At 47.3% G+C, this 14,251-nt stretch overlaps 1 protein-coding gene across 2 annotated transcripts in view; it reads right to left on the reverse strand.

Moving 5' to 3' along the window:
- Window positions 1-4,801, reverse strand: part of slc6a11b (solute carrier family 6 member 11b) — a 220,431-nt gene extending 215,630 nt beyond the window's left edge. Inside the window, exons 1-5 of one of the 2 annotated variants that reach the window (XM_086001774.1) lie at window positions 4,300-4,801; window positions 3,760-3,995; window positions 3,315-3,449; window positions 3,073-3,213; window positions 2,836-2,926 (exon numbers count right to left, since the gene is read on the reverse strand). In XM_086001774.1, the coding sequence (XP_085857900.1) occupies window positions 2,836-2,926; window positions 3,073-3,213; window positions 3,315-3,449; window positions 3,760-3,979 (587 nt within the window). In that variant the 5' untranslated portion in view covers window positions 3,980-3,995; window positions 4,300-4,801. The remainder of the gene's footprint in view (window positions 1-2,835; window positions 2,927-3,072; window positions 3,214-3,314; window positions 3,450-3,759; window positions 3,996-4,299) is intronic. The other variant, XM_086001773.1, reaches the window with a different exon arrangement.
- Window positions 4,802-14,251: the final 9,450 nt, after the last annotated feature.

Genomic DNA, 14,251 nt, shown 5'->3' on the forward strand with positions numbered 1-14,251 from the left:
CCTACAGTGCAGCACTCCCTCAGTACTGCACTGGAGTGTCAGCCTAGATTTTGTGCTCAAGTCTCTGGAGTGGGACTTGAACCCACAACCTTCTGACTCAGGACAAGAGTGCTACCCACTGAACAACTGCTGACACCGAACAACTCTACCTATGAAACATTTCTTGTAGCAACTTGTTAATTCACAAACATAAATTGAATGACAAATTAATACTATATTAAGAGGAGTGTCTCTATTGCTGTCAGTCACTGCATGTAATTAGGATCGGTTAACTGTCGCTAGGGCTATGTTCAATCTCAGTACTGAATCAGCTGGAAAATTGTGCCTAATTGTCATACACAATTTTCATTATATTTAGGTCTAGAAAAGCATAATGCTATATTAGCAAGTTGGTTTCAAGTCTCACAGTACATCACACCGTGAACTTTGTATTGGTTAATATTAAAAAATTATTTGATCTCTATCAAGAACACATTCAGTATACGGAGTTAAGATTCTCTCTCACTCCAATTTAGTTTTATAGTAAGGAAGATGGATTAACATACTATATACTAAAAATACACCCTGCCCTTTATTACATCCCTTACAAAATGATGCATATAAACATTTACGCTAACATCAGTATCTCAATTTATCTTTTGGGTGTCAGTGATAACTCCAGAAGCAAGTTACATGATAATTAACTACATTGAAAAAATAAAGTAATAGCTAACTCTACCTGCTGGGAAAATGGTGGTTAACTAAAATCATAATGAGCTGTGGTTAATTAATCATGTAAGGAGCAACTTGTTCTATAACATTTTGAACTCACACAATAAATTAAGCACCGCACAATCAACGGTGCATTACACTGGTTCACTTGTACAAAGGGCTATAATAACTCACTTGCTCTTGTCTTATTCAGAGCTTAGATTTTTTATGCTTGTTAACGAATTCTCATAATGCTTCAACACTTTTCTGTTTGCTTCCCTTCTCTAAGTTTCCCACCATTAACATCCATTTTCTCTTCATTAGGAGCTATTCTAGACCAGCCACATTGGTGCGGATGCTTTTAATGTTATTTTTTGGTTACTACACCAAAGGGTGTGCTTCAACAATATATGAGAAGGAATCCATTCTCACCACCTTTCCATTCCTCCAAGAATGCAGCCTTGCATAAACTAATGACTCTTCCCTAATGCAAATATTAATCAAGACTGTATTTTAAACTTGGGTCCCATAGCTCAAAGTCTAATGCTCCAGCATGATAACCAATGAACCATTCATCACTTTTAAATCCTACATTGTAATAGAAACATAGAAGATAGGAGCAGGAGTAGGCCTTTCGGCCCCTCGAGCCTGCTCCGCCATTCAATGCGATCATGGCTGATCATCCAAATTCAGTGCCCTGTCCCTGCTTTCTCCCCATACCCCTTGATCCCTTTAGCCTTAAGAAATATATCCAATTCCTTCTTGAATATATTTAATGTATTGGCCTCTACTGCCTTTTACGACCATATTGGAAGCTTCAATTAGCAAGACAACTTTCAATGTCTTTGGATAATACTTGTCCCACCTGACAGAATTAATATTCAGAAAACATTAAACTAAAATATATTAAATATAAAAGTATAGTCAGCACAATAACAAAAGTAAAGTACCATAGGTTTTGAACTTTATACTATTACAAGTCCCTGTGAATTTATTTACAGATTGATACAGTGACACACTTTGATCCCTGTAAATTACCGTCAATAAAATAGAAGCCTGGTTGATGTACGTCCAGCAATAATAAACTAATTGTGAGCTATTGGACAGTATCAAATGGTGTGCATTGCTTTCATTTATAATGTTTTTTGCAGTTGAACAGGTAGAATATGGCCCACGCCATATCATTGCTGAACTGACTTGGAAAGAGGCAGTGTGGCCATATGCACTACCTGTGGAGCTGCATTCTGAAACAATTTCATAGATTCCTTTAAAAAATATGTTTCCATGTTTCTCCCCTCCTTTCCTAAAGTTGCCGACACCAGAAGCTCTGTAGTACCTCACCTAAGTGAACATGCTTCATCGGTGAGCTTAGAAAATAATAACTGGCAGGTTATTCTACTGCCTAGAGGCAATTTTGCATGAATATAAGTACCTTATAAGTAATGTACTCGATAATAAATGGTCAAAGGATGAATTACAGATGCACATGATGTCTCTTATTGCCTTTGGGTTTCTATGGGCAGTAACTCCACACAGTTGTAATTCCTTCCCTGACTACCTGTTTTTCATAATTATCTCAAGTGTATATTTAAAGTTTGCTTTTTTCCCCCCAGAAAAAATTGCAGAGTATATTAGCCATAAAAGGGTAGTATAAAAGATTAACTAGATCTAAAAGGTAATGGTGTGTTAAATTGCCCTGATTAGATATGAAATCTTCAGAAAAGCATTTAGAATCGCCACAATTAGCTTTGTACCAAGTACTTTGCGTATGTGTCTGTCCATATGCATTGAAAAACTTTATGATTCATTTTAATTTGAAAACAGGAGTCTATAAAACACTGGGGAAACTTGAGTGTCTAAAATTCTTTGTACCTACATGAAAAGCCCATTAACAAATAGCAACTAGTTCCATCTAAGAGCTGGCACAAACCCAATGGACATCCTTCTGTGCTGTAAACCTCTATGATTCTAAGTGAAGGAGAATGTGCAATCTTCCTAATTAGTTACAAAATATATGGTAAACTTGATCGATTGAAATGCTTAATACATACTTTCAATACGCATTCAAACGTTTTCTAAAATGTATATTTTGCATGAAATTCTTTATTTGATGTTTTTTCTTTAATCCGGTTATTCTATACTTACTCCCAGAACTCAATGACAGGCGAAGTTGAATTTTGTGCGGCTGTGTCACTGCAATTGCTGGAATTCAGCTTCTGAAAATCTAAACAGTTGTCTTCAAGGGAAATAAAGAAACAATCCATGATTAAAACAATAACCATCAATCAGTGAAGGTGAATGCACCCAAATTAAATCTGTAACACTTTTAAAGGTTATTTTAACTAACTGTATCAGAGAGGTGCAGCAGTCTTCACACCTTACCTGTGTTCCAGTAGTGCCCACAGGTAGCCCAAGGGAGTTCAGTTGTAAAGCAGTTGAATAGGTAGAATATGGCCCACGCCAAAACAATGATGTAAAACACGTTCAAATGTGCCTCGATCACCTGGGTGGCATATCCGATACCTGCAAATGAAGGTCAAATTTGTTTTCCATTAGCTGTGCGTAAATGTTTTATCCACGCAATTCGCCAGTAATGCTCAGACTCAACGCGCCACTAAAGTTACCTTCAAAAAGCGGGCAAACTTTCCTCCAACATGTGATCCCTCCCTGGCTGGTATACTGGCCCAGTGCAGTCTCCAGCAAAAACACCGGTATTCCACACCCGATGAAAAAAATCACGTATGGGATAAGAAAAGCCCCTGGAAGCAAACGAGGCCAACAATCTTAACTAAGAGTTGAACACAGAATCAAATCAGCAAATGTATTTCACTCCTTTACGTAACCATAGTTACTCTACCAGTTAACACCTCAGCTTAAATTTACTTGTGAGGGTAAAACTTATTTCCATATACATTTGTTCAGTCACACTGCACACAGCACATCTTAGGGAGGGTTTTTTTCTGGATTCTGCGCACGTTGCAGTTTTAAGCAGAAAGAACTCTCAACGAGTGACTATTAAAATATACTAATTTTAAGATTTAAAAAAAATGAAATTCCATGTAACTGTACCGCCTCCGTTCTTGTAACAGAGGTAAGGGAATCGCCACACGTTTCCTAATCCAATGATCTCCCCCGCCACAGACAGGACAAATTCGATTTTGTTATTCCAATGGCCTCTTTCTGACACTTTCTTGTCGTTGGTGCGAACTAGATTGACGTTGGAAGCTTCGGTGTCCATCGCATCTTCTGGTTTCCCATTGATTATTGGAATAGCTTTATCCGTTGTCATGACGCTTGAAAACGGCCTGAAAGGAGAACGGAAAGTTTAGGTGCCGGCCCGTCGCCTTGTTTTCCTTCCGATCAACGCTGAAAACTTCCACTTTTGTTCTCTCTCCCGCGAATCGATTAGTATCAAAACTATAATTTGCAGTGGGCTGGAAAATGCAGAGACCCCCCCAAAAAAGTGTGACCAGCTCAACCAAAAACAACACCCCCCCCCCCCCTCCCTCCCGTTATTTAGAGATGCAGGTCTTCATTGATAAATTAATGAAGATCTGCTCACAGCGCAACCGAATGCTGAAAGTGACATGATGATGATCAATTACTCACCCGGTAAGAGTTGGCGCTGTAAACCCGCCTGCTTGGAACGGCGCTCCTGCTGCCTTGCTGCACTGCCCCTGAGCTTCTGACTGCCCGAAAGCCGGTCCAAGGGAATGCCGCAACGGCTTTTATTTTTTGTGCGTGTGTGTGTGTGCGGATCAGTTCAGATGCACTTGGTACTCTGCTGATGCCTTCTGCGAAACGACTGACTTGAGCAAACAAACGCACTCTTTTCTCAGATGCTGCTGCGGTTCACTGGAGCCGAGCCATGTGCTAACTGAGCCCCCTCGCTTGCCGTACGGAATGTATCAATTAATGGCGCAACATCGTGAGCCGAGTTACTGGAGGGAAGTCGAAAAGCAGCTGTTGCATCTTTACAAGATGAGGGGGCGAGTGGTTCTGAAAACTGGATTTCCAGCCGGCAAATTAAAGGAAGGAAAAAAGGAAATGCAACTGTTTAAATCTATAGAGAGAGAGAGAGATCACCAAACTAACACCTCTGACTCGAAGGGCATGCGGTGCATGCGGGAGTCCCGGTAGAAGTGAGCAGCCAGCTACTTCGAGGTGATTAATGTCCATAGTCCTCACTGATACGCAGGGGAGGGGAGTGTTTGGTAACAGAAGGGGGGAGATTCGAATGTCGGATCAAAACAAATAGGATGATTTGTTTAACTTCCAAAGTTGCAATAATTCTTTCCTTTGCGGATCCTCCCGCGCTTTCACAATTTAACAGCACCCACAAACCTCAGAGCCTGGCTTGTGGCAAACACAACGAGGCAGTCATGAATATTTATGTCGATACAAATGTTTGAAGTGCTTGTGTACAGTTCCGCATGGCAGTGCCTGTAAGGTCTGTAGAATCGGCACTGCTGTGATCGTAATCGTTTATTTTTTGTTTTACCACTTATGAATAGAAACGTAATTTTTGTAACCTGTAAGAATCTTCTGTACAGAATCTGTCGCGCTTTATTGTGGGAGAGGCGTTAATTGCAACCTGTAAAAGTTACTACTTTTGCGGAAAAAAGAACGGTGTAATGTATCTTCTCAGATGTTATAGTCTATCTTTAGTTCAAGTTTCCAAGTAAGCAGGTTCCCGAGAACTCCCTCGCCCAGAAAATATTTTCCAAATCTAAAATAATACGCAGGGGCCAGTGCATGACACGATAGAGAGCCTCTCCTCTCATCACCAGTGAAGCTCCATCTACATCCCTCACTGCAATGCAGTCAGATACCAGACTACCAGGTAAATCAGGTCCAATTACTCAACTACCATACAAATAAGACACGAGAAACAGAAATGATAGTTCAATACACCACTATGGGCTTCAGCATAAGGAATATTTGATGCAACAAAAAGTGGTATTGTGTCTCCACTAAAGGAACTAAAATGTGAAGGGCGAGAAATTGGGCTCGTTAGCACCCATATTTTGGGCCCTACGAGTGCCCTTAGAGCTCCAAAGAGGCCCGTGGCGTGCGCGCAAACTTGTGGGGCAAATCGCACCAGACACCATATTGGTGCAGGCGTTAGCATGGCGTAGTGAATGTCCACTGGAAGTATGCAGAGCAGGCAGATCTGATTTGACGCCAGCGGTGCTATTTTGGAGCTCCAGCGAACACCCTCTCTTAACTTCGCACAGCTGAACACACATTCAGCAGCAGGAAGGACCCCCCACCAGCACTATTTAAAGGGATCATCAACTACTTACAGGTTATTTGCTAGTTGATCTCTTCTGGCTGTTGCTACAATTCTACAATTTTTTAGTGCTTTCTACAGTTTCACGTTGCAAATGTCTACAGGGAGTGGTGTGGCAGGTGCTGAAAGGCTTTTTGCTGACTTCAAGGCATCGGCACAAACCAGTTGCTCCCAGACATGGGTGCACTAGTAGGAATTCTCCTTGGAATACAGCATGACTTGGAGAATGAACAGAGCCCATGCAGAGCAGGACAAGCTGCTTGAAGAGAGAGGAGGAGGAGGGGGTGAAGGACTCTCAGCAGGAAGCCATATCAGCGAGGAACTGTGTGTAAGATGTCTGTGCTTTAGTGAGGACGTCCTCACTGATAGGGGATAGGGCAGGAAAGTGGAGTTGAGGGCAGCATGCATACAATGAGAGCCATGCTGCCACACGAAACATCATAGAGCAGATCATTGGCCTTGCTGAAACAGCGCTTCCCCTGCCTGGACCGCTCTGGAGGAGCCCTGCAGTACTCGGCGGAGCGGTTGTCAAGATTTGTGGTGGTCTGCTGCATGTTGCATAACTTCACCATCATGAGAAGACAGCCCTTGCCACCAGCTATACGGCGAGCAACTGAGGAGCATGAGTAGGAACAGGAAGAGGGGGACTAGGAAGGAAGGAGGCAAACTAGACAGCCCCTTTCTGCCCAGGCCGTCCGTGAAGAACTCATCTGAGTGCGATACCAGTAACCATAGCCCCAATTCCCCGTTCACCAACAGACCCTCACCTTAACGTCTGTCTGTCACTGACCATCACAATGCTAAAATAAAAACCACCACAAAATAAACATTCCAAACCAAATTTATAAATGAAACCATGCCATATTACATACAAAAGTCAACTAATCACCCATGCGCACTCCCTTAGTGCCTGTTGTCCGTGTGCCCGTGCCTGTATGCAGTGCTACCCCAGTGGCTGCAGCATGGCTGGCGGAAGGCTGCTCACTTTCAGTGGCGGAGACCTTGGAGACCAAGGATGGCCTTGCCAGACGACCGCAAGCAGCTCTGGATCTAGAAGGCCCGGCTGCGGACTGCACCATCTCAGCATGGACAGCCGCAGTCTGGGCTGGCTGGCTGACAGGCAACAGCACTGGCGGAGTGGCAGGGGTGGGAGGACGAATGCTATCTTCCTGAGAGGGGACTGCGGATTCGTGCTCCATGGTGCCACTACCACTCCCCTGGGACGGCACCTCAGCAATCCTAGTAATCTGTTGGAGGACAGATTGCTGGACAGCTGTGGCATCTTGCAAGCCTCTTTGAACACTACAATCCACAGCCATGGTGCAGCAAGCTGACATTGCATGACATCAGCCTGAGCTTCCACTGCAGCACTCCGACATTGGGTGGCTGCTGCTTGTTCTGCAATGGAAGCTGCGACTTCGGCCATCAGATGCTGCATCATGGTTGAGTCCACAAGTTTGCGGACTGAGTTGGCCACCACTACCATGCTGGAAAGGTTGTGTTCCAACCTCTGCGCAAAGCCCGATGCCAAGTTGATGCTGGACTCCTCCATGCTACTTGACATTGACCGCAGGCTTTCAGGCAGGCTTCCCAATGCTCCAAGCATTTTGTTGTGCATACCCATCAGCATTCTTCTGTAGGCTGCCCTATCGAAGTCCTCATCTGAGTCCTCTGTAGCGGGACCCATGTGTGACCTCTCCCTCCGGCGAGCTGGCACCTGCGCTATACTTGCCCCCTGCCCTGGCTGCAGCCCACTTGTGCCCGGTGTCTCACCACGTGCAGATCCCACCTCTAATCTATCCTCTAAGATGCGCACAGTGTCAGTATCTGAGCTGGTGGCTGCGAGTGTGATACCAAGTGATGGTGCTGTGTCTTCATCATCACTCTCTTGTTGGTGCTGCCCCACTGCCTGGCCAGGTTGCACCTCTTGGGTAACTGAAAGGAAAAAGGCTCAAGGGTAAGGTTGTGGTAAGTGGAGAGGGGAAAGTAAGAAGTGCATGCTTACACCATCTGCAGCTTGTAAATCAGAAGAGAGTGTGGGATGAGGGGGAAGTGGGATGTGAAAAGGAGGATAAGGTATGAGGATACCGGCATCTTTGATGGTTTCAGCCGGGCCACTGGCCATAGCCTCAGCAATGGCCAGCACCATCTCCTCCATGGGGGTTAGGACATGCAGGTGCAGCTGTCTCCCTCCGGTTAGCTCCTGCTGCCTCCAGTTGTGCGCCACCTTGTCCTGCAAGAGAGAGGGAAGTGAGTCAGTGAGTGTCGTGCAATCTGTTTAGGTAATGTGGCTGTCATGGTTGAATAGCTGCCAGTGTGTGCAACCTGTGAGATGTCAGTGTGAAGCTTGCAGCAGTGCTAAGTGTGTGAGGGTGAGGTGAAGCATATGACTGCTAGGTATGAGGCCTGATTGCTAGAGATTGTTGGTAGGTGAGTGATTGGGCTATGGTGATTTGAGCAGTGGCTGAGGCTAGTGGTGCAGTTGTTAGGATTTGGCACTTGAAGATGCACTCACTGACCTTGACCACTCGTGTTTGGTCATTGAACTCTTGCGGCACTGCATCCAGGTCCTCGGGGCTTGACTCCTGGCATTGACCGCCATGGCTATCTGCTCCCACTGCCTTTTGACCATGTGTCTTAGAAACATAGAAGATAGGAGCAGGAGTAGGCCATTCGGCCCTTCGAGCCTGCTCCGCCATTCAACGAGATCATGGCTGATCATCCAAACCCTAGCACCCGGTCCCTACACCGACAGCCATCCCACCCAAGCCCTATCCCCGTAACCCCGTGTATTTAATCCCCACTAACACTAAGGGCCAATTTTTATCATGGCCAATCAACCTAACCCGCACATCTTTGGACTGTGGGAGGAAACCGGAGCACCCGGAGGAAACCCACGCAAACACGGGGAGAATGTGCAAACTCCACACAGACAGTCACCCGAGGCCGGATTTGAACCCGGGTCCCTGGCGCTGTGAGGCAACAGTGCTAACCACTATGCCACCGTGCCTCCTTTCCCCCCTGCGGATACAAGACATCTCTCCTCCTTGCCACCTCCTCCACCAAGACCTCCAGTTCAGCATATTGCCCCCCCTGCTGTTGCGTCCAGCCAATGAACAGCGCAGTTAGTGCTGGCTGGATGCAGAGAACATTCAAATGAACAGGCAGCACAAAGTTGGCTTGCTGCCTGCATTGCAATCAATGGGCACCTCACAATCCCCACGCCCATTTTCAGGGGCTATCCAATTTATCCCCCACTGCATTTTATAAAGGTATTTTTTATATATAATGGTTACAAAAAGCTGGGAGCCAATCATGATGCACCTAAAATAATGATCCTTTAAAGCATCTCAAGAAATTAACAAGCCATTTAACTAGTATAAATGTGAAATCATTTGCAGTCTTTCAGGACAATGCCTTAATTGCAAGTTGAAAGATGCAGTTTTACAAAGGAGACAATACGCACGCTAGTTACCTGTGTTCTGGAGAAACGTGAGCAGATTTTTGGTGGGGAGCTCTATTCTCACATATGCAAAGGATGTGACAAGCATGGCAATATATCACTGAAAGTGTGGCTGGAGATCTGGAAGAAGTTTCACAACTTAAAGAATACCATGGTATGGTAGAAATATGTGGTGGTGATCTGAGTAATAAATAGCAGTTCAATGCCATTTTCTATAAGTAATGCCATGGAGCAACTGTTATATGCACCACAGTCTGCCACAGAGTACATGTTAACACTGGTGGCATCTTCAATCGAGACCTCCGTTGTGCAGGACAAAGACACATTCGAACCTTTTCTCACAGATACTCCCATTGCTACTATGAAGGCTTTGGGGTCCAAGCCATGACCAGCTGGCTTAGAGAACAGTTACAGACAACCATGATAGAGGGATTCCAACATTTTGTAGATTCCACTTTGCTTACATAGATGTCCTTCAGCTGTGGCATGCTTGAAGTTTCACAGGAACAGCAGAGAGGCATATATGTCAAAAGTAGTTTGTGCCATGATATAGGCTGATAGGTGTCACCAATGTTCCCTGGAAGCTGCACTTTGTTCTGCATGGCCTATTTTAATGTGCGGTCCCTTTAAATTTCTGTGCCTGTGTGGTATTTACAGTGTAAAAGCTGGTGAGTGGCCTGTGCGGAGACAGGTGGAAACAACTTTTCCATATCCACCTTTGGAAAACGGTCCTGTGACATAGATACTACAATATTCCAATGGTGAGGAAATTGTTTGTTAATGCATTCTTGAAGAGGCAACACCCTCAGAGCAGTGCTGAACACAGACAATTGTTCCATTAGCATTTTCTACCAGTGCCACACTACTCTTTCTCGCAACCATTTTTATCCCCCACTAAAATTGGTGAAAGGGTCATTAACCTGAAACGCTAACTCTGTTTCTCTCGCTCCACAGGTGCTGCCTGACCTGCTGAGTATTTCCAGCATTTTCGGTTTTATTTCAGATTTCCAGCAGCTGCAGTATTTTGCTTTCAAACTCTGCAGAATATGGGTTGGGTGCCAGCCACCAAAAAAAGAAAAGGTGAAGTGAACTAGATAATTATGGTGAACCATAATAATTGGTGAGACTTGGACTTAAAGAGACCCTCAAATTGGAGAACCTTTAAATTTAGATGGTGTTTAATGGGCTAGAGAACAGAGTACTTGGGCACTATGTACAAGCCACCAAGGGTTGATGGTTAGTGTAGATTAGAGTTTATGCGAACATATATTGGCATATAGGAATGGGATGGCACGACATCAGTGGACTGAGAGTGCACACATTTATCCTGCCTTTTGGGCTGAAGGGGCTGTATGGAATTCTTGTGCCCTGTCAAGATTGCAATGACAGGGTAAAAGAACCTGTTATTATCAGAAACCTAATAAAACGGTTATTCACAAACTGCATCCAACTTTGGATTTTCTGAATGATTTGAAACTGCTACAATTTAGAACACAATGGATTCTGATTTCAGGCTGGCCACTCAGGGCTACAGATAAACTGCTTTCTCATTGCTTTAATGACAACTCATTGTGTGCATAGGAGATTGAGGGGCGTTTCCAAAATTCGATAGACTCTGGCACAGTTCCCATGGATTGGAGGGTAGCTAATGTAACCCAACTATTCAAAAAAGGTGGTAGAGAGAAAACGGGGAATTATAGACCGGTAAGCCTGACATCGGTAGTGGGGAAAATGCTAGAGTCCATTATAAAAGATGTAATAGCAGAGCAGTTGGAAAACAGTGACAGGATCGGACAAAGTCAACATGAATTTACAAAAGGTAAATCGTGCTTGACTAATTACTGGAATTTTTTGAGGATGTAACTGGTGGAATAGATAAGGGAGAATCAGTGGATGTGGTGTATTTGGACTTTCAGAAGGCTTTCGATAAGGTCCCGCATAAGAGATTAGCATGTAAAATTAAAGCACATGGGATTGAGGATAAGGTACTGACTTGGATAGAGAACTGGTTGGCAGACAGGAAGCAAAGAGTTGGAATAAACGGGTCTCTTTCCGAGTGGCAGGCAGTGACTAGTGGGGTACCGCAGGGATCGGTGCTTGGACCCCAGCTATTCACAATATATATTAATGATCTAGACGAGGGAACTAGATGTAATGGCCTAGAAATTCATTATAGCCACTTTTGGGGCGGTAAAGTCGGGCGGCCGCTAAAGTTTGCGCCCGGCGCAAATTCGAGGCCACTTCTCCGATATGCATTAGCTTCGCCCTAAGAGTTTGCTCGAGCGCTAAAACTGGCGATGCACGCCTCTCTTTAGGCGCTAAGCCGGAGCTCCTGAGCGAGAGCGCCGAGGCCGGGCGCAGCACAGGTGCGGCCATTTCTTGATTGACAGCAGACACCCTGGCGCCGGCCAGCTCTTAAGGGGGAAGGGTCGACTTGGTCTGCTGCCACGCCCTGGATAGTGGAGCCCTGCAGCTAGGCCTGAACACTGCTGCTGGACCCAAATAGCGCCTGAAACCATGGAGAAGGCCCATGAACGAGCGCAGCGCTTCTCAGAGCTTGATCTGAGGGTGCTGGTTGGTGCTGTGGAGAAGAGACGCCATATTTTGTTTCCGGACAATGGCAGGAAGCCGCCGGCCCGCGTCTACCGGAGAGCCTGGAGGCATGTCGCCACCAAGGTGTCATCCAACAGCGAGGTCCCCAGGAGCGGTGTCCAATGCCACAAAAAGCTGAATGACCTCGCCAGGATTGTCAGGGTGAGTGCCCTTTCCAGTGTCCTCCTCATCCTTGCATGTGCACCTCACATTATGGGCAAAGGGACCTGAAAGCCCTAATGGCCAGCCCTCATGCAGCAGCTATGGGACACTCATGAACATCAATTGCACATTGTGCACTTAACACACTGGCCAGGCTATTCGACCATGGGAGGCAGTGCACACAAGATCAGGGCTACACACTGTACTTAGAGGCCGTCCTTTCTCTTGCAGGCCAAGCTGGCCAATAATAAGAGGAGCCGGAATGCGACCGGGGGAGGCGGACCCCAGATCCAGCCGCTCACCGAGCTGCAACATCGCGTGGAGCGCATCATGGGTGCCCAGGTGATTGGCCCCGTTGCATCTGGAGATGCCGACCCTGTTCTGGGCACCAATGGTAAGGACATCACCTTTTGGACCTCTCTCGTCCCACTTGCGCATCAGATCTACATCCTTTGCCACTGTCCGACCAATGCGCTGAATGCCACCACTCATGCATCCCTCGCTGACGCCCTCTCCTCACTCTAAAGCTACTCTTGTGCCTTCCTGCTTTCAGATGGTGAGGAGGAGGTCCCTGAAGTTGCCAGTGACAGCCCCTCAGAAGAGGAGGAGGAGGAGGAGCAAGAGGAAGGCGGCCCATCAGGGGAACCCTCAGCCGCAGCAACCCATGCCAATGTAGGGGACACGTCTTCCCTGGAGGGGAGCGTGGGGGAAGTGTCGGAGGGGAGGGGAGCTCCTGGGACCAGCGGCCTGCAGAAACGCGGGAGGGGGGTGGAAGCTCAGCGGCCTTCTCCCCAGAGGGGGGAAGGGTCGGAGGGGAGTCCAATTGCTGGGCCCAGCGGCGTCCAGCAACGCAGGAAGGGTCGGCCAGCTCGGCGGCCTTCTCCCCAGAGGGAGAGTCCGGCCTCCAGTCCGGAGATGGCCAACGCCGAGGAGATGCGCCGCCTCGAGAACTTGTCCGCGGACTCGGAGCGCCGGCACACGGAGCTCATGGGGGTAGTGGCACGGTTGCCTGAGGCCATCGAGCCCCTGTCTCGGAGTGTGACCGAGTTCGGGGCCTCACAGGCCACCAGTCGGGCGGAATTTGGGGCAGCTCAGGCAGCGAGTGGCCAGGTGATCAGTGGTGCCATGCAGTCACTGGGTGCTCTGATGTGGTCACTGAACAGGTCAACACGGGCACTCACTGCTGCCACACTCGCTGTGTCAGCCAGGCATCGCCAGGGCACCCGGCGCGCTGCAGCAGCACAGCGGTCTGTCCCTCGGCAGATTGGTGCGCATGCTGCAGTGCTGGCCCGGCCGAGTGCCAGTGTCTCAGGCGACCAGCGAGCGCCTGCCATCCGCCAGCTTGCCCCCATTCCTCCAGCCGCCACTGCCACTCCCCCAGTGGAGCTGCCAGGAGCTGCTGCAGCAACTGATGCTGGCCAGCCACAGCTGCAGCATTCACCAGCCGGCCCCTCGACGGCCAGACCTCGTCTAGGCCGACCCCCAAGGGCATCTGCCGTCACGACATGTGCCCCTCAGGAGCCTGCCCCCAGCCTTGCAGCAGCCAATGGCCTCACTTTGAGGAGGAGCAGCAGGGCGTGCAGGGGCCGCCAAAGTTTGCGGAAGGCATCGCCCTCGCAGGCCACTAAGTAGAGGGTGTGTCCAAATGTTGTGTTTTCTGGAATGTGTGTTTTGTGAAGGCCGAGGATGAAGGCCATTTTTGTTTACATCTTTTGTTAATGCTCCCCAGGCTGTGGGAGTGAGTCATGTGTGTGAGTGTTTTTTGGGGTTTTCGTCTGTTTTTGGTTTTCATGTGGGAAGGGCCCTGAGTTTGTACAATAAAGCATTTTATTTATTCACATTGTCCATGTTTGATCTTTGAAGTGTTTGTTGCCTTAACCGGCTGAGGGCTTGCGGAGCGGCTGCAATCATGTTCTTTCATTGGCACAAGCCATTCCCTGACAGGGGGCCTAGAAGTGACGGTCAATAAGCCGCCGACGGGCGGCCCTTGGACCTTCTGCCTCCCTCCTGGGCTGGTACTCCTCGTCCTCCTCCTCCTCCTGCTCCTCCTC

This window comes from Somniosus microcephalus, chromosome 11 (assembly GCF_052327205.1).
Source record: "Somniosus microcephalus isolate GS21.2 chromosome 11, FLI_Smic_1.0, whole genome shotgun sequence".
Classification (NCBI taxonomy): Eukaryota; Metazoa; Chordata; class Chondrichthyes; order Squaliformes; family Somniosidae; genus Somniosus; species Somniosus microcephalus.